This window comes from Spinacia oleracea, chromosome 4 (genome assembly GCF_020520425.1).
Source record: "Spinacia oleracea cultivar Varoflay chromosome 4, BTI_SOV_V1, whole genome shotgun sequence".
NCBI classification, from domain to species: Eukaryota; Viridiplantae; Streptophyta; class Magnoliopsida; order Caryophyllales; family Amaranthaceae; genus Spinacia; species Spinacia oleracea.
Window position 1 is genome coordinate 177,709,595 of NC_079490.1, and position 25,591 is coordinate 177,735,185.

Sequence of the window (25,591 nt, forward strand, 5' to 3'; positions counted from 1 at the left end):
TCCTTGGTCATGAAGTACCATACTTAAGTGAAATAGGGGATTGATGTACCTTGCTAGTCATACGAGACCTGACATATCATTTTTTGTGAATCTGTTAGCAAGGTATAGCTCATGTCCAACTCGAAAGCATTTGAATGGGATAAAACATGTACTTCGTTACCTCCAATTTGGGAACGAAATATATGAGTTTATTCTTTTCTAACCAGCCCAAAGAAGACTTAATTGGTTTTGTAGATGCGAGTTATTTGTCTGATCCCCATAATGCTCGATCACATACGTATATATGTTCACATGTGGTGGTACTGCTATTTCGTGGCATTTCATGAAGCAAACTATTGCATCTACTTTTTCTAACCATGCAGAAATTTTAGCCATCCACGAAGCTAGTCGTGAATGTGTATGGTTAAGATATGCAATTCACCATATACGAGAAGATTGTGGCTTATCCACAGGGAAAGAAGTCCCAACAATTATGTATGAGGATAATGCAACATGCATTGCACAGCTCAAGGAATAATACATCAAATGTGATAGAACAAAGCACATTTTACCAAAATTATTTTTCTCCAATGAACTGCAGAAGAATGGTGATGTACATGTTCTACAGATTCGTTTAAGTGAAAACTGGCAGCTCTATTTACCAAGGCGCTTTCAACTGCCACTTTCAAGAAATTAGTTTACCATATTGGATTGCTTCGTCTCCAAATATCTCAAGTTATGTAATCACGAGGGGGAGCAGATGCGCGCTACACTATTTTCCCCTTACCTTTGGTTTTTCCCATTGGGTTTTCTTGGTAACGTTTTTAATAAAGGATCGCCATACGTGCATTAGGAAGTATTTTATTTTAAGAGAGAAAATTTATTTTTCTATTCTGGGCATCCAATGGGGAGTGTTATGAAATATAATATGGATACTCATTATACCCCGTCAATATCTCCTAAATATCTAGGGTTCTTATTCTCCAAGCAAAACCCTAACTATTGTATCCTATATATACCCGACCGGTACTTTATAAAATAATACACACAACTAACATTTTTTTTATCTCCCCTCTTTACTCACAACATTAGTTAAATTTTTTGATTTGTTATGATTGAGAAAATAATCATTATCATTGATCCCCATATCCATACAAATATAATAGTCTTCCGCACTCTCTCGTGCTTCAATTAATATTACACGATCGCATGTCGATCGTCTCTATATTAGCATGACAAGTTTCTTTTTACAAAAAGTTTTTATTTATTTTTAACTTTTTGTAACAAGTGTTTTAGAATTGTTAGGGACTGTTTTTGAGATTTGTGGTAAAAACTTGGGAAACTGGCATTTTCGTTATTACTTTGTACTACTATCATACTATGTTTGACTAAACTAATGATTCCACTTAGGCTCTAGTTTAAATATTCAACTTTTTTTGACTAAATTTACCTCGCGTCTTATAAATTAATGGTATGGCGTATTCACACTTATAAATAAGTTCAGCGCGTTTAAAACCCAATGCGTTGGTTAATAGAATCTAAAATTAACACAAACATAAAAAATAAAGTAACACCAGTCTATATAAGAAACCTCTAACATTAAACTGCAGTAACACAAGGAAAGTAATAGCAAATAAAATGTATAAGTAACACCAACATAGAAAGTCAAATAACATCAGTTAATAACATTCTCCGTAATAGCCACGCGGGAGGGAGTTGCGCGCGCATCACACCATCAAGTTGATGGTGTGGCTGGTTACACATGAGACGTGCTGATAAATTTGTATTAATTTATTTTATCAGAAATTAATCAAACAGAACATACACGGCTTTATTAGGATAAGTTAACCAACTACCAACGTCATTCAATAAATAGAACAATTTCTCATTCTAACCCGAATGAAAATTACCTTAAGACCGTAGGAATTTTTTACCAAAACGAAATCGGTTGCCAAATCTAATTGTTGAATAATAAATATACATTTCCTTATATCGGCCAAACAATTTCCTAAAAAAAATAAAAAAAATATAAAAAAATACATTTCCTAGCTAAGCCACAGCCTATCTCTGTCTGTTGATAGTTGACCCTTCAACATTCCCTCGTGTTTTAGCTTCATCAAATCATCATTTTCAGTATTACTATTATTGCAAACGTATTATTGACTTTTGATTGCTTGATTCATTTTTATAATTTAGATCCCCATCAGATTACCACATCTCTAACTATACGTTATGAACTACACACGTAAGTAGCATTCTGGCAAAGAGAGATTTTAAGATTATAAAACAAATGTATCATGTATATTTGACTATATGAGGATTCTCATGTCGATTTTGTAGATACATCATTCCTAGCAATTGCCTAACAAGAAATTAAAATATACAAGTGTGAAGTACCTGTATTTATTAAGAAATAATATAACGCTTTTTGCATGAAATGTCTTTGAGGTTTCGTGGAATGCACCAAATACACCTGCGCGTTTCGAAAAACATAATATACCGATATTTAAACCTATTTGCACCAAATGCCCCTAGACTTAACGGAAGTATAACTCCGTTAATATTAACTCTAATTAATCTAACTAATCCTAATTAACTACTTATTAGCCTAATTAATCCTATAATGTAACACCTAATAAATCCTAATTAAGGCCATGTTCGGCAAAATTAGCGGTAGCGGGTAGCGGTTAGCGGTTGAGTAGCGGGTAGCGGTTAGCGGTTGAGTAGCGAGTAGCGGTGAATAGTAGCGGGTAACGGTTAGCAGTCAAAGTAGCGGTAACTAATATGAGTGTTCGGTAAAAGTAGCGGTTGATATTATAAAAATAAAAATAAAAGCAAGAATATTATTTCAAACTTTATTATAAATTTGTCAAACGCTACCCGCTACCTTAAACGCTACTAATTTTAACGTGTGACAAAAGCTACCCAACCGCTACCTCAACCGCTAACCGCTACCTAAATCGCTACTTTACCAAACACTTACAAATTTTACAAGTAGCGTCTTGACTAGGTCAAAACGCTACCCGCTACCTCAAACGCTACCGCCGAACACGCCCTAACTCTAAATCCCCTCTCTCCGCTCACCTCTGAATCTCACGTCTCCTTTTTCTGGGTATCAAAATGGTGAACCCAACCACAATTTTTCCTTCTTCAAACTATCTTCATCAAACATCGATTGGTAACTCAAACCCAGAAATATTCGAACCCAAATTTTCGAGTGAATTGAAGTTTGATGAAGAAGAAAAAGTTTAAGACGGCGACGAATGGTAATGCGGCGGCGGCGGCTCCTTTTCTCTCTTTTGTTCCTTTCTCTCTCCTTATCTTTCACTGCTTTCTTTGCAGCCTTATTGAATCAATTTATGGGTTTTAAGCCTCCAGTTTTTCGATTTCAGCCATACCTAAGTAAACCCTTGTGCTAAATCAAACACTGATTAATTCAGTCAAGTAAATTTATGCATGAATCCCGGTTCATAATTGAATTGAAAAATCAAACAAGAATGCAAAATTGAAGATGAAATTGACTACTGGTATAACTAGAATCTTTAAAATTGGTATAAATATTGAAATTTTCATACTTAATTGACAAAATAAACTAGGAAAAGAAGCACTAACCTTGTTGAAATTTGAGAACAGTGCTAAGTTTCTGGTCCGCGGGTGGTGGTGAGCGAGACGGTGGCTAGGGCGGCAAAGGGTCAGGCGAGGTAGGAGAGAGAATGTGAACGGTTGTAGTGGTGGCCACTGGAGGAGCAAGAGGTTGCCATGGTGTGGAGGGGATGAGTGAAAATGAGTTGAGCAGAGTGAGAAGAGAGAGTGGAAGAAGAGATATTAAGGGAGGGTACTATAGTAATTTAGTAGGTTAAATCTATATTATTAAAGCAGAGTTATGAGTCTTAGAGGCGGATTGACTAATAATCTATACTAATATATTAAAAGGCGTTGCGAAAAAAATTTATGTATCACGTAGAGCTTTCATGTTTACGTGATGTTATTGACTATCAAAAATCAATCTCTATTATATAAAGGAACAGGTGAGGTTGATTTTGTAATTATGCTTTTCGTGTGCCCTTGGAATTGACAATAATACCCCCACAGTCACATTCAACCCCAGCTTCCTGTTCTCCTGCCTCCCGTTTTCTTCTCTCTCTCCCTTTTCACATTAACCCTTTCTTCATCTCTCCCTTTCTCTCTCCTCTCACATTTTAATTATTTGAATTTTCTGCTCCTCAGATCTCTCCCCTCCCTCTCACCCTTCCTTTAAATTCTGGACCACAATCATCGGAGAGTTCACCGGAGTTTTGGTCGGCGGAGTAAGGCACCTTAGGGAGCGCTTTACGGGACCTCTTTGTTTGTCGGAGCTGAAGCACCGTCACTAGCAAAGCCGCGGAGCCAGACGCTTCTTGCGACGGCGACAAGGCCAAGAACGCAGATTAATGCGCAGAGGAGAGCGGCGAGGATTGTTCTGTCATTTTATCAACTCGCGAGGGTAAATCCTAGCTTTTTTCTCTTTTTCCGTCGTTAATCTTCATTTTCCTCTATTTTTATTTCCAAAACCCTAAATGTTGATTATTTGTAACGGTGTAGGCGGTGGTTTCTTTGAAATCTGATTGTGGTTAGGCTCTCCCTCTCTTCGTAATCGCCGCCGCCGTCATGCTTCATCGCATCATAATGTTTCATCGCCGCCATCGTCGTTGAGTGAGTCCTGAATTGAAACCTAACATCAGAACTCGAAAGGTAATAGTAGTTATGGGGTCCTGAATTTAAACCTTGATTTCATATATTCTTCCTTGAATTTCATAATTTACGGATTGATTATTGATTTTGATATTTGGTTTGATTTGGTGCTCAAAACCCTAACAGGTGAATCTCTCGGCTTTGTTTGAGAAATTTTATTTGTGCGATTGAAGAAGAAAATGGGTCAGATCCCATACTCAGGTATGGATTTTGAATTTGAATAATAAAATATTTGGGGATTTTTTTTTTTTCTGTTTTGATAATTATTAGGATTTTTAATTAGGTGTTGATAATTTGTTTTCGTTTTGTGATTATTTTCAGGCACATAGTTCTTCCAAAGAATCTCCTTAAGTCTAAGGTTAGTTGTTGGATCCAATTTTGGTTTTAGTTCCCTTCATTTTTTATTTCGGATTATTAATTTCGGATTGCCATAATTGAACAATACTTGGGTTGTTTTTTAGGACAGTTGGTTGGTTGATTTAGGACAGAGATTTTAATTGCTATTTTGTTTTCGTTTTTGCAATTTTTATTACTAATTGAAAGCGTATTTATAAGGAGGTTTTACTTTTGATTAGGTTTTAGAAATCTGATTTGGATTCCTAATAAGTTGTGCCTATTATTCCGTATAAATGAACAATACAAGAATTATTTACAAGCAGTTGCAGCTCCTATCAAAGAAGCAATAACAATCAGTATAGGTTTTAATTGACTCTAAAGTTAAACCCCCAATAAAATTAGCAAAAAGTGAAATTCAAGAATGTCTATTATGTTCACCTTCAACATTGACAGAGCGATGAAGATTGTAATTGTTAATAGAAGAATCGAGAGCTTCCATATGGAAGACAACCTCAGCTTCAACATTGACATAGCGAAATTCAAGAATCTCTGTTTGATTTGGTTAAATCTTAGAAATTGAACTTAGTTTCAGATGGAAGGTGTGTAACTGTGTCATTGAATAATAAATTTACCTTGATTAGATGATTTTTCTTCAAAATGGAGATGTTTCTGGAATTTGATTTTTGCGTTTAATTTTATTTTTCTAAATTCATGAGTTAATTTGGTTGATTATTATTCTGATTTTTTTGGGATTATTTTCTGAATTTAATTCTGATTTAATAGTTGAATACATTGTCTTGTAATCTGATTATTTTTTTGCTAGTTTGATTCCTTACGCCTTTTTGTTTATGTTACCCTTATTTTATATCTGGGTTTTGCTTTTTGTTTGCTTTTGTGAAGATTCAAATTGATTTTATTCTTATTAATGTGAGATTTCATTTGTTTTGTTCATTATCATTTATGTTACCCTTATTTTATACCTTGATATTGTTGTTCATTGTTGATTAGATTAATTATCTATGAACTTCATGTTTATGTATAGATTAATCAACAGTTTTGACTTAATCTGAGTATTTTGGGAGCTGAAGGCATTGCCAATTTGGATCTTAATAAACACTATAGACCTTTTTGTTTGTATTTATTTGAATTACTATTGTTAGTGGATTAAGGTTGAATTTTCATTTATGATGATTGATTTATAGAAATGGTTTTTAAGCTGAATTTGACGAGCTGGTGTTGTGTTGAATAGAGTTTATTTTTTTAAATGGTTTGATTTGATTATTGATGTGAGAAGAGTTAAAATTAGGCAGTTATTTAAATGTATCTCTCGAATCGAGTTTAGGCATAGACCAAGCTCTTTTTTTTTCTAGCTCGATTTTGAGCTGGACGAGAGCTCCAAATTAGGGATGTCAATGGGGCGGGGCGGATGCGGATGTAAGTCCTTCCTTCCCCATCCCCACCTAAAATTTTCATCCTCATCCCCGCCCCATCACCCATGGCGGGTACAAAATTCATCCCCATCCCCGCCCCAACGGGTGTAAGCTAAAATCCATCCCCGCCCCACCACCCAACTGGGTACCTATCCCCGTCTTATCCCCGCTTCATACCCGCCTAAATTTTCTTATTTAGCAAATATTTTTCATATATACGGACTAATCAAAATTAACTATAGAAAAAAAAAAAAACTAAAGAAACCTATATAATCGAAAAAAATACTCATCATAACAAAAAAATCCAAACAAAAACATAAAAATCTCACCTAAATTTATATTATCACCTAAAGATGCAAATAAATCCAAACTCACCCCATTACCCATGGCGGGTATGAAGCGGGGCAAGTGGGGATGGGGCGGGGCGGGCGGGGATGGGGCGGGTTCAACACAAAATCCACGCCCGCCCCATCACCCATGGCGGGTACGATTTTTATACCCATACCCGCCCCATCACCCGCCAAACCTACCTCCATCCCCGCCTACTTGGGGCGGATGCAGGGCGGGGCTCCCGTGAAACCCGCCCCACTGACATCCCTACTCCAAATGTTGCGTTGTAAGATTGTTTAAGAGAAAGGGAATGAGCCATGAGAAATGGGTTTCAGTGACATAATGTGCACTAAAAAATGAGAAGTTCTTGTTGTATCTTTCAAAAATCAGTTGACCATTATTTCTCATTGTAAAATTAGTGTGCATCATAGGCTATAATTAACTGCTCACTAATGGGATCAGGCACCATGTAAGATTAGTGTGCATCACAGGCTATAACTCGCATTGTAAGATTAGTGTGCATCACAGGCTATAACTGCTCCATTATTAGTGAGAAATAATTGACAACTGATTCATGTTAGTAGTTCTTAGCACATGATTAACTAGATCTGTGCTCCATCACAGGATTTTATTTTGAAAGACTACTAACCCGTGTTGTGTTGTTTTGTGGAATCTGCAGGCAGGGTTTTTGATCTTCATATCTAATTTTTGGGGGTTTTTTCCCGTTATTCACAGCCATTTTCACATTCCCACAAGAGAGAGTTATAAAGGAAAGATATGTTGGAATGTACAGACTCAATGCATATTTTTGAGATACCCTGAATTGGTTATTTCTCAAAATTCTCATTTGTCAATATTTTGATTTGAGCAAACAAAATTCTTAATTTGCATATTTTGATTTGAGCTTAAATTTTATAGGGTAGTTTTCTATTTAGAATGTTTTCATTTGTCTGGATGATTGCAGGTATATGATTGCAGGTACAAAGGATTTGATGAATATGAAGGAATTGAAGCCCTATTATTAAGGACCCAATTTTCTTTATTTCATGTTTGATGGTTATCTCTTAATGTCAGAGAAGACCTATTATTAATCAAGTAGCTTTCATTGTAGCTACTTATTATTTGTGGTGATTAATGTAATAACACAATTTTAATTTTTTCTTTTATTATCTCGCACGCATTGCATGCATATAAGACTAGTATTATTAAAGTAGAGTGGTGAGGAATGTAAGGGCTCCAATATCCCAATCCTCACCTCTCATGCTTTTCTATTTAAGGAAACTTAGTAAATAAAATAATTAATAAATTAGCAAAATCATCTCTCGCATAATTAATGGGTAAACTAAATTGAAAATAACCATAATAAAGGGTAATTAATAGACATGGAAGAATAAGTAAATAATTTAGAACAATTATTCACTTTCAAATTCATGACAAATATATGGTACAAAATGAAAGTGTTACATATTTTAGCTATAAAAAAAATTAACATATTTTAGGCATGGAAGATCGAATTCTACATAGTTACACAATATGAAAATAAAAATAAAAATATCATAACTTTGGTAGAATTATACATTGAAAATCAAATTACACAAAACTACTTCTAAGCCTACATGCACAATTGTACATATTATCAATAGCTCTGCATTTTTCACTTGCCGCTACATTTTAATTTATTAATTGGTTCGGCAAACTCCAACAAGGGAAAAAAAAAATAACACATAAGAATATGAAGAAAAAATATATCAACCGAGGATTAGATTAGTTAAAAATAAATTTACAACTAAAGAAAAACAGAATAAGAAGAACTAGATCTGAGAAGTTATTAATCTAGAGAAATGACGCTTTTCTAGAGCAAATCGTCTTTCCAGCCATCTAAGAAGAATTGAAATATACCCTTAGATATTTTTTTTTTGAAGGGAATACTCTTAGTTTACCAAGTATAAAAAAATATGCAATTACACAAGTCAGCGAACCTATTAATTTTTTGGCGTAAGGACGATTAGTTGTGTATAGATTGTTGAAGATTGAAAGAGATATCTTAGAAAGAGGAGAAATGATGAAGCTTTCAATCTCTTTCTAAGATATGACATTGATAATTTTAACAATTAGTAATCATAAAAAAATTGGGTTTTTAATCCCAGAGTCAAGGAACTTGCTAAAATTTCGTAATTATACATTTATGACATTGATAATGAAGTATAAAATCGCATGTATGTGATAGACGGTTCTGAATCTTCTATAATAAGCCCCATAATCCTACATAGAAGGACTACAAAAATACTTGACAGTATAAATCAATATGATGCGGATTAGGATTATTTGGGCTAGAGAAGGTAGATAATATGTTCACACTTTTTTAAACTCTCGTGAATTTATAGCTTAATTTTGGATACTTTTTTAGTTTCTTTCTTCTGGTTTTATTTTTTGCATAAGGGACATACAATATTTAGAAACGTTTTGATACTGCCAAATAATAAACATTGTAATTAACATAGTAATTTAAGATTTTTATTTTAATACTTCGTATTTTTCTATAGGTACCCGTGCAATTATAGCACGGGCAAATACTAGTTAGGATTAGTTAGATTAGTTATGAGTTAACGTCAATGGAGTTAGACTTCCGTTAAATCTAGGGGCATTTGGGGCAAATAAGTTTAAATAAGGGTATATTATATTTTTTAAAACGCGCAAGCTTAATTTGGTGCGTTCCGCGAAACCGCAGCAACGTTTCATGAAAAAAAACAATAATAATAAACATAACATAATGTTCAACAGAGCCGACAGGTGCATCAGTGCATGCAGTGTGGCACACACAGAAAAGTTGGTTAACGTTAAGCATAGTCCATTGGGCCATAAGGTTCAAAATACTCGGCCCAAATTCCATTCTTTCTCTTTGGGTTTAAGCCCATGTCCTTGCAAAGCTGATCATTGTACCAAATATGCATTGCTCCTATGCATGGCCTTCTGTAGTACATGGAGTTGTTCCATACTGACATATCTTTCTCCATTTCTTGAATATTTGGCAATTTGAATTTCCCGTCTAATAGTTCAAATAACCAACGACACCTTATTTCTGAGGTGAACAAGTTTGAAAAGGCCTCCGAAAATCCAATGACTGCTAGTTGAGGAATTCGTGGATGGATGCATTCCCTACAAGAAATATAATGTACTAGTTAATATATCCATGCATCAATAAATACTAGAGTATAATATATATGATGTTCAATATAACAACTCGGGTTATCATCCAGACTAAACACGAGGTTGTTTTTTCGCATATCAGATATGAGTGTCAACACACATATCAGCTAAAAGACAAATAGCTAAAAGACAAAAAAAGGAAATACCATTCATGTAAAAAAAAAGTACCATTCCATAATAAAAAGTACCATTATGTAATAAAAACTACCATTTTTGTTTAAAAAAGTACCATTTAATTTCTTTTTTGTTCTTTTTCCTATTTTGTCTTTCAAAAGGTCTTGTGCGTACTAGGTGTACAATAAATTTATTGTACACCAAGATAACTTTAATCCAATTTTTTGTAACTTTAACCTAGTTTTGATTAACTTTTATATTTGTAATAAAAAAGTTGATAGATAAACATTTTAAAGGGTTAAATGATTAATTTTATACATTATTTGTCATTTTAAAGAAATAAGTTTTACTAAAATTAAAAAATTTATCACTAAAAAATACATAACTTTTACATATATAAGCTTAACTTTTAAGCATTTTGAGTTAACTTTTACTTTGGTGTACAATGGGTACAATATTTTATTGTACACCCATTGTAAATAAGAATTTGTGTTTGTCTTTTGCTATGATATGCATTTGCAAGCACATACTTCGTATCTGATATCCGAAAATACTTCCTCGACTAAACACTGCTATATTGAGATACGTACTAACCGAAATAAAGGAGCCGTGTCATTAAAGGAGCCGGTAAGGTATTTCTGAAATTCGGAAGACAGAAAGATATCTCTGAGCTTTTTATCACCTTCAAATCCAGTAGCGTAAATAACCAAGTCGCTCTTAATAGGTCCAATACTATCACGAAGTAAAACACCTTCTTTGTGAAAGCTGAAGGTTTGAGATCTTTTGAGCATGATACTTCCTTTCTCAACGTTGTCATAAAACCCCACTGGTGCTGTTACCACTGAACATGAGTTCATCGCTTGTAAAAAACTATGTTCAGGTACCATGCCGATTTTTTTGAGAGAATGCTTTTTCTTAATATCACTCTCCACAAATTTGCCAATTCCCCATCTCTGTTAGTTCATTTGTGCACATCCAAATAAATCATTATTACTCATTCCATCAACATTATTCATTCTAATCTCTCACAATTAAGAACATACCCTACTGTTATCAAGTTAATACCCTTTCTAATAGTTGAGATTCAAAGTTAGAATTTAGGACATTTTATTTGAAATGTTGCAATTTTATAAAGCAAAGGTATATGGAGCATATAGTTGCATAGATAATGGAAATATTCTATAGTTTTTGTTTCAAATTATATTTTCTAAATATGGATGAATTATTTTGTTTTTCCACTTCAAACAAATTTAGCACGGTATTAAGACTATAAGAGTATAATGGGTACTTCACAGGGGATACCAAAATGTCAAAGAGGACAAATTTTCTCTTATAGAATAGCCGCTAGAGATAATAATAAAATAAAATAAAATAAAATTAAAAAAAAAAAAGGGTAATTTAGGTACTTTTGTGCTTTGATTAACACATACAAAGTACATTTTATATTTATAGGGGTTGATTGATTAAACTGATCTTTTCTATAAAAAAATGATTTAAAAGCTCAATCACCAGCAATATAAACATATAAGTTGATAACTCAAATTCAGAGGAAAAAAAAACAAGAGGAAATATTACCAAAGGTGACAATAGTGAGGCAAGGAAGTTAAGCAGAGGGGCTTCACCAGGTTTATGAATCAAGAGTTCTGAAAAGCGGTTTAAGTAGATGTTGGCCCAAGGAATGGACTGAGATATATTCCAATGTGGAGTTCTACATATAATTGTGCATGGATTTTTCACTCCTGCCAAATCAACATATATACAACTGAATTAATCTTCACATCATATTTACTACCTCTTTCTGAAAGTTATATGCACGTATGCTATGTAAGTAGCTCTTACCATTAGCAGTTGAGCACTCCATAGCAATGTCAAGTGCAGATTTTCTGTAGCCAACGACTGTAACTCGCTTCCCTTTAACCAAATCTCTAGCCTTTTCATTGTCCAAATCAGAATATTCCATTGAATGCATGACCTTCCCTTCAAATATCTCTGGCCCTTGGTCTATGGGGAACTCTGGTATATTTGGCACGTCACTGAATCGTCCTAGACACAATATTACAAAATCTACTTGCAACACCTGTAACGTCCCATTTTAATACATTTAATGTTTATGTATCCATCTTTATAACAATCGCTAAATAAAATTAAAAATTCAATGGTCTTGTGCATATCTGGTATACAATAAGTTTATTTTACATTAGGGTAACTTTTGGTAACTTATTATATTATGAAAATATTTTTCCATGGATTAACTTTAAAGGCTTATATTACCAACGTAGTATATGTTTAGCTTTATACATTATGCATGATTTTGAAGATTTTTATTAAAATAATTCTGTTATACTAGAAAATAAATAACTTTTACATTGTATCGGATTACTCCCTCTGTCCCTTAATACTCGCATCGCTTTCCTTTTCGGGCCGTCCCTTAATATTTGCATCGCTTCTATAAATGGAAATTTTTATCAATATTATATTATTTCTTACACTTACATACTGCCCCACCTACACCCCTATTCTTTACAAAAAATTATTTAAAAATTCACATCCTCCACTCACCAGTCCCCGCCTCTTACACATTTCCCACTAACAATATTACAAAAAATACCCCATTATCAACTAACATCATTAAATTAATAAGTCAATTCAAATGTGTTAAACTCCGCACCGGTCAAATCGGTGCGAGTATTAAGGGACGGAGGGAGTACTTTTAAGCATTTTGGTATAACTTTACATCCGCCGCCTTACAATATTATTAAACGCACATTGGATGTAATTAAATTATGAATTTGCGAAGAAATATTACCTCAACCGTTTGGGTGAGAAGATCTTGCGAGGTAACAATCCATTTGCCCTTATTACCAAAAGGGTCATCACCACCCCACGATTGGTTCTCTTCATGATCATGATTAGATGGACCTTTATCATACTTAATATTCAACACCTTGGTATTAAATCTAATGTGATTAAGCAAATCAAAATGTTTAGCATAAGATTGAACGTAATCAAATACTTGTATTTGGGAAGGGTAAAGTGTGTTGACAGAAGAAGGCCAAGGAAAATCAGAAAACTGGAAAAATGATTTAGGAGTTTGGAGCTTTGTAGTCTCTAAAGTTTTGGTCCAAACACCACCAATGGTGTTTCGTGACTCAAACACTAAGGGGTGGTAACCCTTAGCAAGGGCATATTTGCATGCTAACAATCCACTAATGCCTGCTCCAATTATGCCCACTTTCCTTTCCATTTTTTGTGTTATCTAATTCAATTCTCAAGCTTCCAAATTCAGTACTCCTTATTTATATAGCTAGGGGTTCTCAAATGTTGCGGCACCACGGCAGGAAACAAATCATGAATCCAAAAACAATTTATCTCATCCAACGTTACCTAAAGAATCACAGACACCAATCTATACAACCAATATATATTACTCCGTAATTAATATATATACTCCATATACTAGTTGTTTGTCGTCGGACTGTTTATACTTCCTCCGTCCCAGATTAGTTGTTACATTTTTCTTTTTCGTACGTCCCACATTAGTTGTTGGAGTACACTTTAAATAAGGAATGACCCCACAATTATTATATTGTCTCTTTCTTCCCCTAATTGTTTTTTCTACCCACTCCCTCTCTCATTTAATAAAAAAAAAATACCCCACTACTCCTATCACATGTACTTTTTCAATAAAATAACAATTGATAACCAAACAACCACTTATCAGCTAAAATTTTGTGCAAAGGTAAGTGTAACAACTAATTTGGAATAGAGGAGGTATATAATAGGTTAATCCTTGAGAATTCGGCACATGACATACTTAAAATAATTTTTATTTTATGTTTTTTTAACATATTATTCAATATCGATACATATTTATTGAAATGTGAAATACACACCACGCAATCACGTAAATATACCAACATACGTAGTGCTTGACATTACTTGTATGAAAAGTGCCCCATATAGTACGGAGTAGTAGATAGATGTAAATTACACCTGGCCAAACTGATGCATTTATAAAAGGTCTGTAAGATGCGTATCAAATACAGCACAAACTTAGTTTAATTTACCGCAAAATACTTAAATAATCTAAATGCAACGTAGGAAGTATTATAAAGAACAATGTTGATTTGGATTTCAAACTAATTGACTTGGTGTTGATCTGGCATCCAGCGGATTGATAATTTCGGGAATTTTTTTTGTGGGATATTTTCTTATTGATATATCTTGACTAAGAGTCTAAGACGTTTCTATACGCCTGATTTTTAATGAATTGAATTTTTTTTATTGATTAAACATCATACATGATTTAAGTTAGTTAACCAAAGGTTCTTAAAAGAAGCTCCCGGCCGGCCTCTTACACATGTTACACTAACTAATTGTTAAATTTGATGGTACATTGTCGTTGACTAAAGTTGGCAAACGTTTCGTGTTCTTATTTGGTACTGCGCTGATTCATTTCATATACGGAGTAACTTTTTTAAAAATATATATTTATAATGTAGAATTATCGTATAATATGACAAGTTGATCTAAACATGTAATACTGAGGTTGATTACATATCGTATAGTCATGTCAAGAGACTGCTAGCCCTATAATTAAAACTTCTCGAGTACATAATGTACAATCAAGAGGACGCAAATAGATTTCACAATAACGCATCCAACTATCCCGATCAATGACTGAAATTTATTATGTGCACTGTACACCCAAGGGTTTTTTTATCTAATCAATGACAGCATAGTGTAATACTGTAATCCACTGGCAACGGAGTAATAGCCACACCGTACATAATTAATGTGATGCATAATCTATTGGGCCATAAGGTTCGAACAACTCGGCCCAAATCCCCTTCTTTCTCTTTGGGTTCAAGGCCATGTCCTTGCAAAGCTGATCATTGTAGCAAATGTGCAATGCTCCAATACAAGATCCTCTATAGTACTTGCCTGAGTACCTCTTCATAAACTTGTCCCATTCCAAGACATCTTTCTCCATTTCTTGAATACTTGGGATTTTGAATTTTCCATCGAGTAGTTCAAATAACCAACGACACCTTATTTCTGAAGTGTACAAGTTCGCTATGCTCTCCGAGAATCCAATCACCGCAAGCTGTGGAATCCGTGGATGGATACATTCCCTACAAAGTTGACGACATTATAAATTTAGACCTTTTATTCTCCGGTGTATAATAGACTAGTATATACGAACCTGTATAGTGAAAGTGTTTTGTTGGAGGAGCCAAAAATATAATCCTTAAATTTGGGAGATTCAAAGATGTGTTTGAGCTTCTGATCACCCTTAAATCCAGTAGCAAAAATAACCAAGTCGCTCTTAATAGATTCCGCCAGTTTAGTACTATTATCATCAAGTAGAACACCCTCTTTGCAGAAGCTAAAAGCTGGGGATCGTTTCAAAAGGATGCTTCCTTTCTCAACATTGTCGTAAAACCCTTGTGGAACAGTAGAAAACATACAAGAGCTAACCTCTTGTAGGAAGCTATGATCCGGTACCATGTTGAATTTCTTCAGAGGATGTCTCTTCTTAATATCACACTCAACAAATTTGCTAATCCCCCATCTCTGTATATACATTAATTAAGCAAGCCAAATGATTGATATCGAAAGATCAAATCAAAATCATAAGAATATAATCATCATCGAACACAAGGCTAAGAAACAAACAAAGAAAGAAAGAAAGAAAGAGTTATAGAATCTCAAGCAGTTACAGAGAGAATTAGGAGAAGAATTTGTTTTATTAATCAATATTCTCGCACACCATGAAATAATGCAGAACCAACTGCTTAAATACAGCAATGATGCCAGCTCATCAAAACAGAATGTAACAAACTCTCTAACAGAAATATAACTAACTGATATTCTGTTTTATAAAATAATAAAATAAATATATTAATTCCTATACTCCCCCTTCAAGCTGGACCTTGGAAATAAGTCCTAGCTTGGCAGAAAGTTTCTTGTGAGGAGAGGAAGCCAATGGCTTGGTAAGGATATCAGCCAGTTGGTGAGAACTAGATACATGAGCTGTGTGAATGAAACCAGCTTCAACTTGCTCTCTGACATAGTGCATGTCACGTTTCAGATGCTTGGTTTTATCATGAAACACAGGATTCTTGGCCAGGTGCTCAGCAGAGATGTTATCACAGTGCAAAGTAATGGGTAAAGGCACAGTGATTTGAAGATCCTCAAGCAAACCATGAATCCAAACAAGTTCACTTGCAGCTGCTGACATACTTCTGTATTCTGCTTCAGCAGAAGATTTGCTAACACTTCTTTGCTTCTTGGTTTTCCATGAGATGAGATTGGGGCCAAGAAAGACTGCATATGCACTAAGAGACCTACTACTGAACTGACAAGAACTCCAATCAGCATCACTATAAGCTGATAAAGTAGGATCAGCATCAGCTGAATACCAAATACCATCAGTTAAGGTGCCTTTAAGATACTTTAGAACATGCAATGCAACACGTAAATGGGGAACTCTAGGAGAGTGAACAAATTGACTTAAGTGCTGAACACTGTAAGACAAATCTGGTCTGGTGATGCCTAGGTAAAGCAATCTACCAATCAATCTTCTGTAAATATCAGGTTCAGCAAGTAGATCACCCACATCAGTAGAAAGTTTAAGGCCACAAGATAAAGGAGCAGATACAGAATCACAGTTTTCCATACCAGCATCAGCAAGTATATCTTGAATGTATTTCTTTTGAGAAAGAAAAATGCCATTCTTATTCCTGTGCACCTCAATACCCAAAAAATAAGCCAGTTGATCAAGATCTTTGATTGTGAAAGCATGATCAAGGGCTATTTTGACTGCTTCAATTTGAGAAGAAGAGGTGCCAGTGAGTAAAATATCATCAACATATACAAGCAATACCAAAAATTCACCATCAAAAGTTCTAGTAAAGAGAGAATAGTCCTGGGTGGATTGTTGAAAATTGAGGGTTTTCAAGAATTTGCTTAACTCTTTGTTCCATTGTCTAGAAGCCTGTTTAAGACCATAAATTGATTTTCTGAGTCTGCATACTTCTCCTGGCTTAGCTTTAGTATAACCAGCAGGTGGTTTCATGTACACCTCCTCATCAAGAAAGCCATGAAGAAAAGCATTGTTGACATCAAGTTGACAAAGAATCCACCCCTTCATTGCAGCAAGTGCAATTACAATTCTAACAGTAGCCAATTTAGCAACTGGAGAGAAAGTTTGAGTAAAATCCCTCCCCTCAACTTGTTGATATCCAATAGCAACCAATCTTGCTTTGTGTTTATCAATTGTGTAATCTGGATTCAATTTTGTTCTATAAACCCATTTTGAACCAATAGCTTTTTTGTCCTTGGGTAGCACAGTAAGATCCCAAGTATTATTGTTCTCAAGAGCTTCTATTTCCTTGTCCATAGCCAAGATCCAATTTTCATCATCCTTAGCTTGATTGTAATATTGAGGATCAGAAGAAGTGGAGCATACAGAGAAAGCAAGAGAATCCCAAACATCAAAGTTATGAAGAGCTAAATCAAGTAACCAATCAAATTCAGTTGAAGCTGTATGAGTGATATGAGGCAGAATAGAATCAGCAGAAAATGACAAAGATTCACTGTCATTAGGAGCAGCCAAAGAAGTTCTATGAGGTACATAACCTCCTACAAAATCAGTAAGAACTGAAGATGGTTTGATCTGTCTGGTAGATTGTCTGGTAGTTGGATTTGAAGGTAGAGTAATTGTATTAGAAGGTGGATGAGAATGATCAGATTCTAAAGAATTAGAAGGAAGAGAAGGAGAAGAATTTTGAGAAGGAGAAGAATTTGTGTTTGGGGAATCAGAATGTATAAAGTGATTAGAAAGAGTTGGAGATGACTGAGAGATAATAGGAGAGTTGGGAGAATTAACTGAATGATTATAGTCATTGATGTGATTTGGAAGAATAACAGTATTATCAGTACCAAAATGTACTAGAGAAGGAGGATTAATGACAGGAACAGAATCAGGTTTAAGACCATATGGGAAAATTGTCTCAAAAAATATTACATCCCTGGATATAAACACCTTGTGAGTATCAAGATCATAAAGTTTGAAACCTTTGTAGCCAGCAGGATATCCAATAAACAAACATCTTTTTGCCCTTGAATCAAATTTGTCCCTACCAATATGATTGTTGTGAGCAAAACACAAGCAACCAAACACCCTTAAGGCATCATATGCAGGAAGTTTATTGAATAATACCTCAAAAGGAGTTTTCAAACCCAAAAGTTTGGAAGGAATTTTGTTGATTAGGTGAGTAGCAGCAAGTATACATTCCCCCCAGAATTTTTTAGGCAGACCTGCATGAAACCTTAAAGATCTAGCAATTTCAAGAAGGCTCCTGTGTTTTCTCTCAACCCTGCCATTTTGTTGAGGGACATATGGAACACTTTTTTCATGTATAATTCCCTTGTTTGCCAAAAGGCTCCTACATGACTCTTTCACAATTTCAGTACCATTGTCAGACCTGATTCTTTTAACTTTTGTGTTGAACTGAGTCTCAACCATGGATAGGAAATCAGAAACAATATTCTCAACTTGAAGTTTATTGTGTAAGAGATAGGTCCAAGTTGACCTACTGTGATCATCAAGTACTGTAAGAAAGTAAGAGGCTCCATCTAGGTTTCTAACCTTATAGGGACCCCACAAATCCACATGAATCAAATCAAAACAGGCATTTGCTTTACTTGTACTGACAGAAAAAGGCAATTTGTGTTGTTTAGCTTTGTAACATACAATGCAATTGTATTCAGAAACACCTTTACAAAACTCAGAATTTACATGTTTCATTTTGGACAATGAGGGATGTCCTAATCTAGCATGTAACAAGTGTATCTTATTTGAATCCAACTCCCTAGCCATAGAAAAACCAGTGGCAGTTTTGTTTGGTAAAACAATCTTATTCTCATCAAGCTTATTTACATCAGTAATACTGGACACAGTATTGCAATATGGTTGCTGATGAAGGGTACCTTGGTCAGCAACACTTGATAATATGTTGTTTGAGGATGCAACAAAATAATACAGGCCATTTGTCTTGTTTCCAGCACCAATTAATTCAGAACTAGCAGGGTCCTGGAAAACATATCCAGTAGCAGTGAATACAACTTTCACACCAGTGTGTTCAATAAGTCTGCCAATGGATAATAGATTGTGCTTGAAACCTTTAACCAAAAGAACATTATGCAGGATCAATTTAGCACTGAGGACAGTATCTCCAATAGTATCAACAACTAATTGAGAACCATCTGGTAGTCCAACTTTAATAGGACTCAAAAGCATCCTAATATTGGTTAAAATAGTTTCATCATAGGTCATGTGATCACATGCACCAGAGTCAACAATCCACAGACATTCATTATGCATTTTATTTACAGCACAGTTGAATGAGTGAGAAAGAGTACCTGCATAATTGGCATAAGAGCAAGTAGCTCTAGTTGCATCAGTGTTTTGAGGTTGTTTGTTATTCATAACCTTCATAACTTCTTGGCAAATTGCATTCAGCATATCATTATTCAGTACTCCATTGTCACCATCAGTATTTCCCAAAGGTTCATCCCCAATATCAGCAGAGTAGTTGACATTAGCTGCAAGCCTACCACCAGTAGAATTACTCCCCTTGGAAGCCTTAATTGTGTTGTACCAGTCAGGATAGCCAATAAGCTTGAAACATTGATCAACTGTGTGTCCTTTTCCTTTGCAATGAGTACAAATACGATTCATCTTTTCCTTTTTGATTTCTTTCCAATCTTTCTTGCCTGTTCCTGTATTGTACTTCTGTAATTGAGATTGATTTCCTCTGTAAGACTGAGCAGCCATAGCACTGCTTGTCATAGCATTGCTTTCTGTAGTAGCACCACTTAGTTCTTTCTGTTTTTCTATTTGTTGTGTGATTGAAAAAACCTTGTTGATGCTAGGCAAAGGATCCATTGACAAAACATTTGTCACAGTGTTATCAAAACCTCCATTCAATCCAAGCAAGAATTTCATCATCTTATCTTCTTCCTCAAACTCAGCAACCTTTTTTATAAATTGACAGCTACATTGCAACATTGCTCCACATGTACAGCTAGGAAATGCTCTTAAATTTTGCATTTCATCCCACAGTTTCTTGAGCTTACCATAGTAAGCCACAATAGTCATATTCTGCTGTGTCAGATTTTCAATTTCTTTCTTTAGTTGATACACTAATGGACCATTTGATTGTCCAAATCTCTCATTCAATTCACACCACAGATCAACAGCATTATCAATGTAACCAAAATCATCAGCTAAATCATGATTCATTGAGCTTAAAATCCAGCTAACCACCATGAAATCAGTTCGTTTCCATCTCATATAATCTTTGTGATTTACAGCTGGTTTTGTTATTTCACCATTTATGAATCCTTCTTTATTTTTAGCTACTAAGGCACGTTTAATATTTCTACTCCATCTAACAAAATTCACACCAGTAAACAACACAGCAACCAAAGAAGAAGTAGGATGATCAGAATTGGCAATGAAATATGGATCAGAATTGTCAGCATTACCTCCATTGTTGGTGTTGTTGTGCGAATTGTCACTTTCAGAATCAATAATCGCCATTTCAGAAGATCCAGAAGATCAAATTACTTCGAGCAAATGCAAGAAACTTCGCAATCGCACACGCAAATCGCAAGAAATTTCGCACCAAAATTTCAGAAATCAAACACTCCTAGTTTTGATCTAAGAGCTTATCAGAAGAACTCAAATGAGCAAACCTAAATCTCAGAATCAAGATTACTTGCTCTGATACCATATAGAATCTCAAGCAGTTACAGAGAGAATTAGGAGAAGAATTTGTTTTATTAATCAATATTCTCGCACACCATGAAATAATGCAGAACCAACTGCTTAAATACAGCAATGATGCCAGCTCATCAAAACAGAATGTAACAAACTCTCTAACAGAAATATAACTAACTGATATTCTGTTTTATAAAATAATAAAATAAATATATTAATTCCTATAAGAGTACTAACCAAAGGCGTAAGCAATGTGGCTAGCAGACTGAGAAAAAACCCTTCTCTTGGCTTATGAAGCAATAGCTCAGCGAAGCGGTTCAAATACAAGCTTGTAAGAGGAACTCCCCAAGGGAAATGGTCTGGTACATTCCAATGTGGAGTGCTGCATATTAATGTGCATGGATGTTCTACCCCTGCAATGTATAATCAACATCTTCAAGATGGTCATATTTTTTTATGTTTTTTTTTGGGTGCAGAGAGAGCCACAAAGGTCAAGCTAGCCGATAAATGGTGTAAATGAGATTGGTTCTAGGTCTTGGGATAAATTGTTTTTATTAGCTTGCTAGATTTACTTATCACGTTACTAGCTAGTCTATATAACATGCATAACCAGTATGTCAACGTGATTGTTGGTTCCTGTTAAATATTGTGTAATCTCGTATCATTCTCATTAATAACACACGTATATATAGTACAACTCAGTTACCTAAACCCTAGGTACACATTAGGTAACTTACCATAGTTAGGACTCTACAGAATATTCACAGAATAATATCTAATATCTTAACATATCTTAACATCCCCCCTCAAGGTGGAGCATGTAGATCTCGAATGCCCATCTTGTTCAAAAAAAACTCAAATTGCGCCTTCCCCAACGCTTTGGTGAAGATATCTGCTAACTGAACCTTCGTCAACACGTACGACGGACTGATGATCCCTTCCTTGATTGCATCTCGAATGAAATGACAATCTGACTCGATGTGTTTTGTCCTTTCATGGAACACCGGATTCTGTGCAATATGCAACGCAGACTGACTGTCGCAATACATCCTCATGCCTTGGTCGTGTGTCACCCCCAAGTCGCGTAGTAGTTGTTTCAACCACTTCAACTCACACGTCAGAGCTGCCATCGATCGATATTCTGCCTCAGCAGACGACCGAGAAACAGTATGTTGTTTCTTGGTCTTCCAAGAAACTGGCGACATACCAAGTGACACAAACCATCCAGTCACCGACCGACGCGTCATTGGACACCCTGCCCAATCCGAGTCGCACCACCCCTCCAACTGCAACGCACTGTCCGACCGAAGTAGTATACCTTGACCCGGACACTTCTTCAAATATCTCACTACTCGCAAAGCTGCTTCCCAATGTGCCTCCTTTGGTGCTTGCATAAATTGAGATAGGACATGTACAGAGTAGGCAACGTCTGGTCGCGTGACAGCCAAATAAACCAGACGTCCGATCAGACGCCTATACTGCTCACCGTCCGACAGGTCTGGCCCGTCTGCCAATGCCAACCTATGATTCTGTTCCATGGGAAAGTCCACAGGCTTTGCTCCCAACAATCCGGCCTCTGAGATGATGTCGAGGGCATATTTTCTCTGACATACATAGAACCCTTGACTACTTCGTGCCACCTCTAACCCAAGGAAGTACTTCAGAGCCCCGAGGTCTTTCATTTTAAAACACTCCTTCAAGTATGCCTTAAAACTCTCAAGCGCAAACTTGTTATTGCCTGCGATAATCATGTCGTCCACATAAATGAGCACACTCAGCTGCAACGTACCTTTAGACAGAGTAAAGAGCGAATAATCGGACAGCGACTGTCGAAATCCATAGTGCGTCAATGCCGTCGACAACTTCTGGAACCAACATCTAGGTGCTTGTTTCAACCCATACAACGACTTTCTCATTCGACACACTTTGTCAAAGTGATTCTTCTGGAATCCAGGAGGAATCTTCATATAGATCTCTTCCTCCAAGTCACCGTGCAAGAACGCATTGTGGACGTCCATCTGATGCACGTCCCACTGTTTGACAGCTGCGACAGCTAGGAAAGTTCGAACTGTCGCCATCTTCGCGACGGGAGCAAATGTCTCATTATAATCCAACCCTTCCTCCTGATGATTCCCTAAACATACCAATCGAGCCTTCAGTCTCAACAAATTCCCATCCTCATCACGCTTCTCAGTATACACCCATTTACTCCCCAGTGCTTTCTTCCCTTCCGGTAAATTTTCCAACGTCCATGTCCCCTGTTCCTCCAACGCGTCGATTTCAGCAGCCATTGCCTGACGCCACCCCTCATGCTGCATCGCTTGTTTAAAACTCTTAGGAACTTGCCCTTCTTGCAATGCTGCTATATAATGCCTATGCTTTGACGAAAAACGCTCATAATTAACAAAATATGTGATAGGATAAGGAGTACCTGAGAGTGATGACGCCGTAGGTGTTTTGTCGGAAGTACTATATTTTTCCCGTATTGTATGTATCACACAGTCTTTCAGCTTTGTCGACGGAAACTTCGCACGCTTCCCCCTTCCTAACTCCGTATCCTCCACACACTGCCTTGTCGACGGTAACTGAGTTGTACTATATATACGTGTGTTATTAATGAGAATGATACGAGATTACACAATATTTAACAGTTCCGGAGCGAGGAAAATGGAATATAATATACTTTGTACAATATAACTCTTACCATTAGCAATTGAGCATTCCATAGCTATGTCAAGGGCAGATTTTTGGGAGCCAACCACTATAACTCGCTTCCCCTTGACCAAATTCCTAGCAGTTTCATCGCCCAATGCAGAATAATCCATAGAATGCATGACTTTCCCTTCAAATACCTCTGCCCCTTTGCCCGAGGGGAAATGTGGCATGTTTGGTAGATCGCTGAATCGTCCAACACACAAGATTACAAAATCTACATGCATCACCTGCGTTATCAGACCCATCCAAATGTGAATCTTTTCTAGTGAATAGTGATGTGTTACGTTAGCATCGTGTACTTTCCTATTAGCAACAACAATAGTAAAAAGGACATATATATTATGTTTTTTTTTTTCTTTGACATGAGAGTCACGTATATGTCTAGGTAACAAATGAATGACAAGCTACTCCCTCCGTCCCGGAATACTCGACCCGGTTTGACCGGCACAGAGTTTAAGGGACTTGAATTGACTTATTTAATTTAATAGGTAGTAGTTGATAGTGGGTATTATTTTAATGTAGTTAGTGGGAAATGTGTAAAGGGGTGTGTTGGGGGAGAGTAGGGGTTGAATTTTTAATTATTTTTTGTATGGAGTATGGGGTAGGTGGGTTAATAGGGGTGGAGTGAGAAATAATATAATATTGTTATAATATATCCATTTTTAGAAACAGGTCAAGTATTAAGGGACGACCCGATAAGAAAAACATGTCAAGTATTCCGGGACGGAGGGAGTAATACAGTAATACTCCGTGTTCTCTTTGATCCTTACTGATATCTTTTACTCATAAAATCCAACTGTAGGCACACTTTTTTTTTTGAAAAAATAAAAATTCTACGTAGTACTTTATAATTAATTTGTACTATGATTTCGAATTGATTCATAGGGCCCTTGGCTATTACTACTCAAAAAAATATCTACTTATCATTTCCCCCTTGGTCATGATAATGTGGCATGAGTAGCAATAAGTTAAAAGCCAATCATGATCCTAATATTAATATCAATTGTTTGTTGGTTCAATGGTGATTGGGGATGAAGTGATGAACTTGGTAGGGAGAACCCGTGTTCGATCCCTCGCAACAACAATTGGGAGAGGACTGGAACCTAACCACCCAGAACTCGCCCCGAATTCGGATTAGCCCTAAGGGTGAACCGGATGTTAACACACAAAAAAAAAATGATCCCATGCACCCTCTCACATTTTTCCTCACATGTGAGGAGAAATATGGAGCGAACACCAAGTGGCCTAAAAATACCATTGAATGCACCTAATAATTTTCAAACAATTGAAAGTAATTAAAGTAAAATTACCTCAGTTGATTGGTTGAGGAGATCTTGTATGGTGACAATCCATTTACCCTTATTGCCAAAGGGTTCACCATTACCACCCCAAAGAGCCCAAGATTGGATCTCTTCATGAGATGGACCTTCAAATTTAATACTCAAAACCTTGGTGTTAAATCTAACGTGTTTTAGCAAATCAAAATGATTAGAATAAGACTTAATGTAATCATAAACTTGGTTTTTATCAGGATAAAGTGTTTCCAAAGAAGAAGGCCAAGGGAAATCAGAAAATTGGAACAAGGGTTTAGGAGTTTGAAGCTTTGTTGTCTCTACAGTTTGAGTCCAAACACCACCAATGGCGCTTCGTGACTCAAAAACTAAGGGGTGGTAACCCTTAGCAAGGGCATATTTGCATGCTAACAAACCACTTATTCCTGCTCCCACTATGCAAACTTTCCTTTCCATTTTAGTTGTGTATTGCAACTGTAAATAGGCTTATGTTTATTTCGCAGGTTCAATGGAACACCCTTTCTTATATTGATCGACGCATACTCAATTATTGCGACACCGCGATAAAGTGGTCCAAAAAATAGGTGAGGCTAGAATATCTGGTGTACGTACTAGGGTCATTTTTATTGTTCATGAACTTTTACATAATGGTGGGCCTAATGGCT

At 35.9% G+C, this 25,591-nt stretch overlaps 2 protein-coding genes and 1 long non-coding RNA gene across 4 annotated transcripts; 1 reads left to right on the top strand and 2 right to left on the bottom strand.

Moving 5' to 3' along the window:
* The first annotated feature begins 4,105 nt into the window (after positions 1 to 4,105).
* On the top strand, positions 4,106 to 8,000 carry LOC110805948 (uncharacterized). Of its 2 annotated transcripts, XR_002538169.2 has the most exons (6): positions 4,106 to 4,462; positions 4,561 to 4,671; positions 4,837 to 4,911; positions 5,032 to 5,068; positions 7,486 to 7,632; positions 7,771 to 8,000. It is a non-coding gene; the product is annotated as an uncharacterized lncRNA (long non-coding RNA). The 2 variants fall into 2 exon arrangements; XR_008932473.1 differs by having other exon boundaries at positions 4,108 to 4,462; positions 7,486 to 8,000.
* Positions 8,001 to 9,504: 1,504 nt separating this feature from the next.
* On the bottom strand, positions 9,505 to 14,622 carry LOC110805963 (probable flavin-containing monooxygenase 1). Its single transcript, XM_022011595.2, has 5 exons — positions 12,934 to 14,622; positions 11,967 to 12,204; positions 11,703 to 11,866; positions 10,722 to 11,080; positions 9,505 to 9,962 (listed from the first exon to the last, which is right to left on the bottom strand). The coding sequence occupies exons 1-5, from the start codon at positions 13,369 to 13,371 to the stop codon at positions 9,644 to 9,646; spliced, it is 1,518 nt and encodes a 505-aa protein (XP_021867287.2). The 5' UTR covers positions 13,372 to 14,622; the 3' UTR covers positions 9,505 to 9,643.
* Positions 14,623 to 14,771: 149 nt separating this feature from the next.
* On the bottom strand, positions 14,772 to 25,470 carry LOC110805957 (probable flavin-containing monooxygenase 1). Its single transcript, XM_056843059.1, has 5 exons — positions 24,945 to 25,470; positions 23,624 to 23,861; positions 21,157 to 21,332; positions 15,334 to 15,704; positions 14,772 to 15,262 (listed from the first exon to the last, which is right to left on the bottom strand). Exons 1-5 carry the CDS (start codon positions 25,380 to 25,382, stop codon positions 14,920 to 14,922), a joined length of 1,566 nt encoding a protein of 521 aa, XP_056699037.1. The 5' UTR covers positions 25,383 to 25,470; the 3' UTR covers positions 14,772 to 14,919.
* Positions 25,471 to 25,591: the final 121 nt, after the last annotated feature.

Coding starts and splice junctions, on each gene's coding strand:
- LOC110805963 (XM_022011595.2), bottom strand. CDS start 13,371: ATGGAAAGGAAAGTGGGCATAATTGGAGCAGGCATTAGTGGATTGTTA. Junction 12,205..12,933: donor TTCTCACCCAAACGGTTGAG/GTAATATTTCTT, acceptor GGGACGTTACAG/GTGTTGCAAGTAGATTTTGT. Junction 11,081..11,702: donor CCTCACTATTGTCACCTTTG/GTAATATTTCCT, acceptor ATGAACTAACAG/AGATGGGGAATTGGCAAATT.
- LOC110805957 (XM_056843059.1), bottom strand. CDS start 25,382: ATGGAAAGGAAAGTTTGCATAGTGGGAGCAGGAATAAGTGGTTTGTTA. Junction 23,862..24,944: donor TCCTCAACCAATCAACTGAG/GTAATTTTACTT, acceptor CTGATAACGCAG/GTGATGCATGTAGATTTTGT. Junction 15,705..21,156: donor CCACATTGCTTACGCCTTTG/GTTAGTACTCTT, acceptor ATGTATATACAG/AGATGGGGGATTAGCAAATT.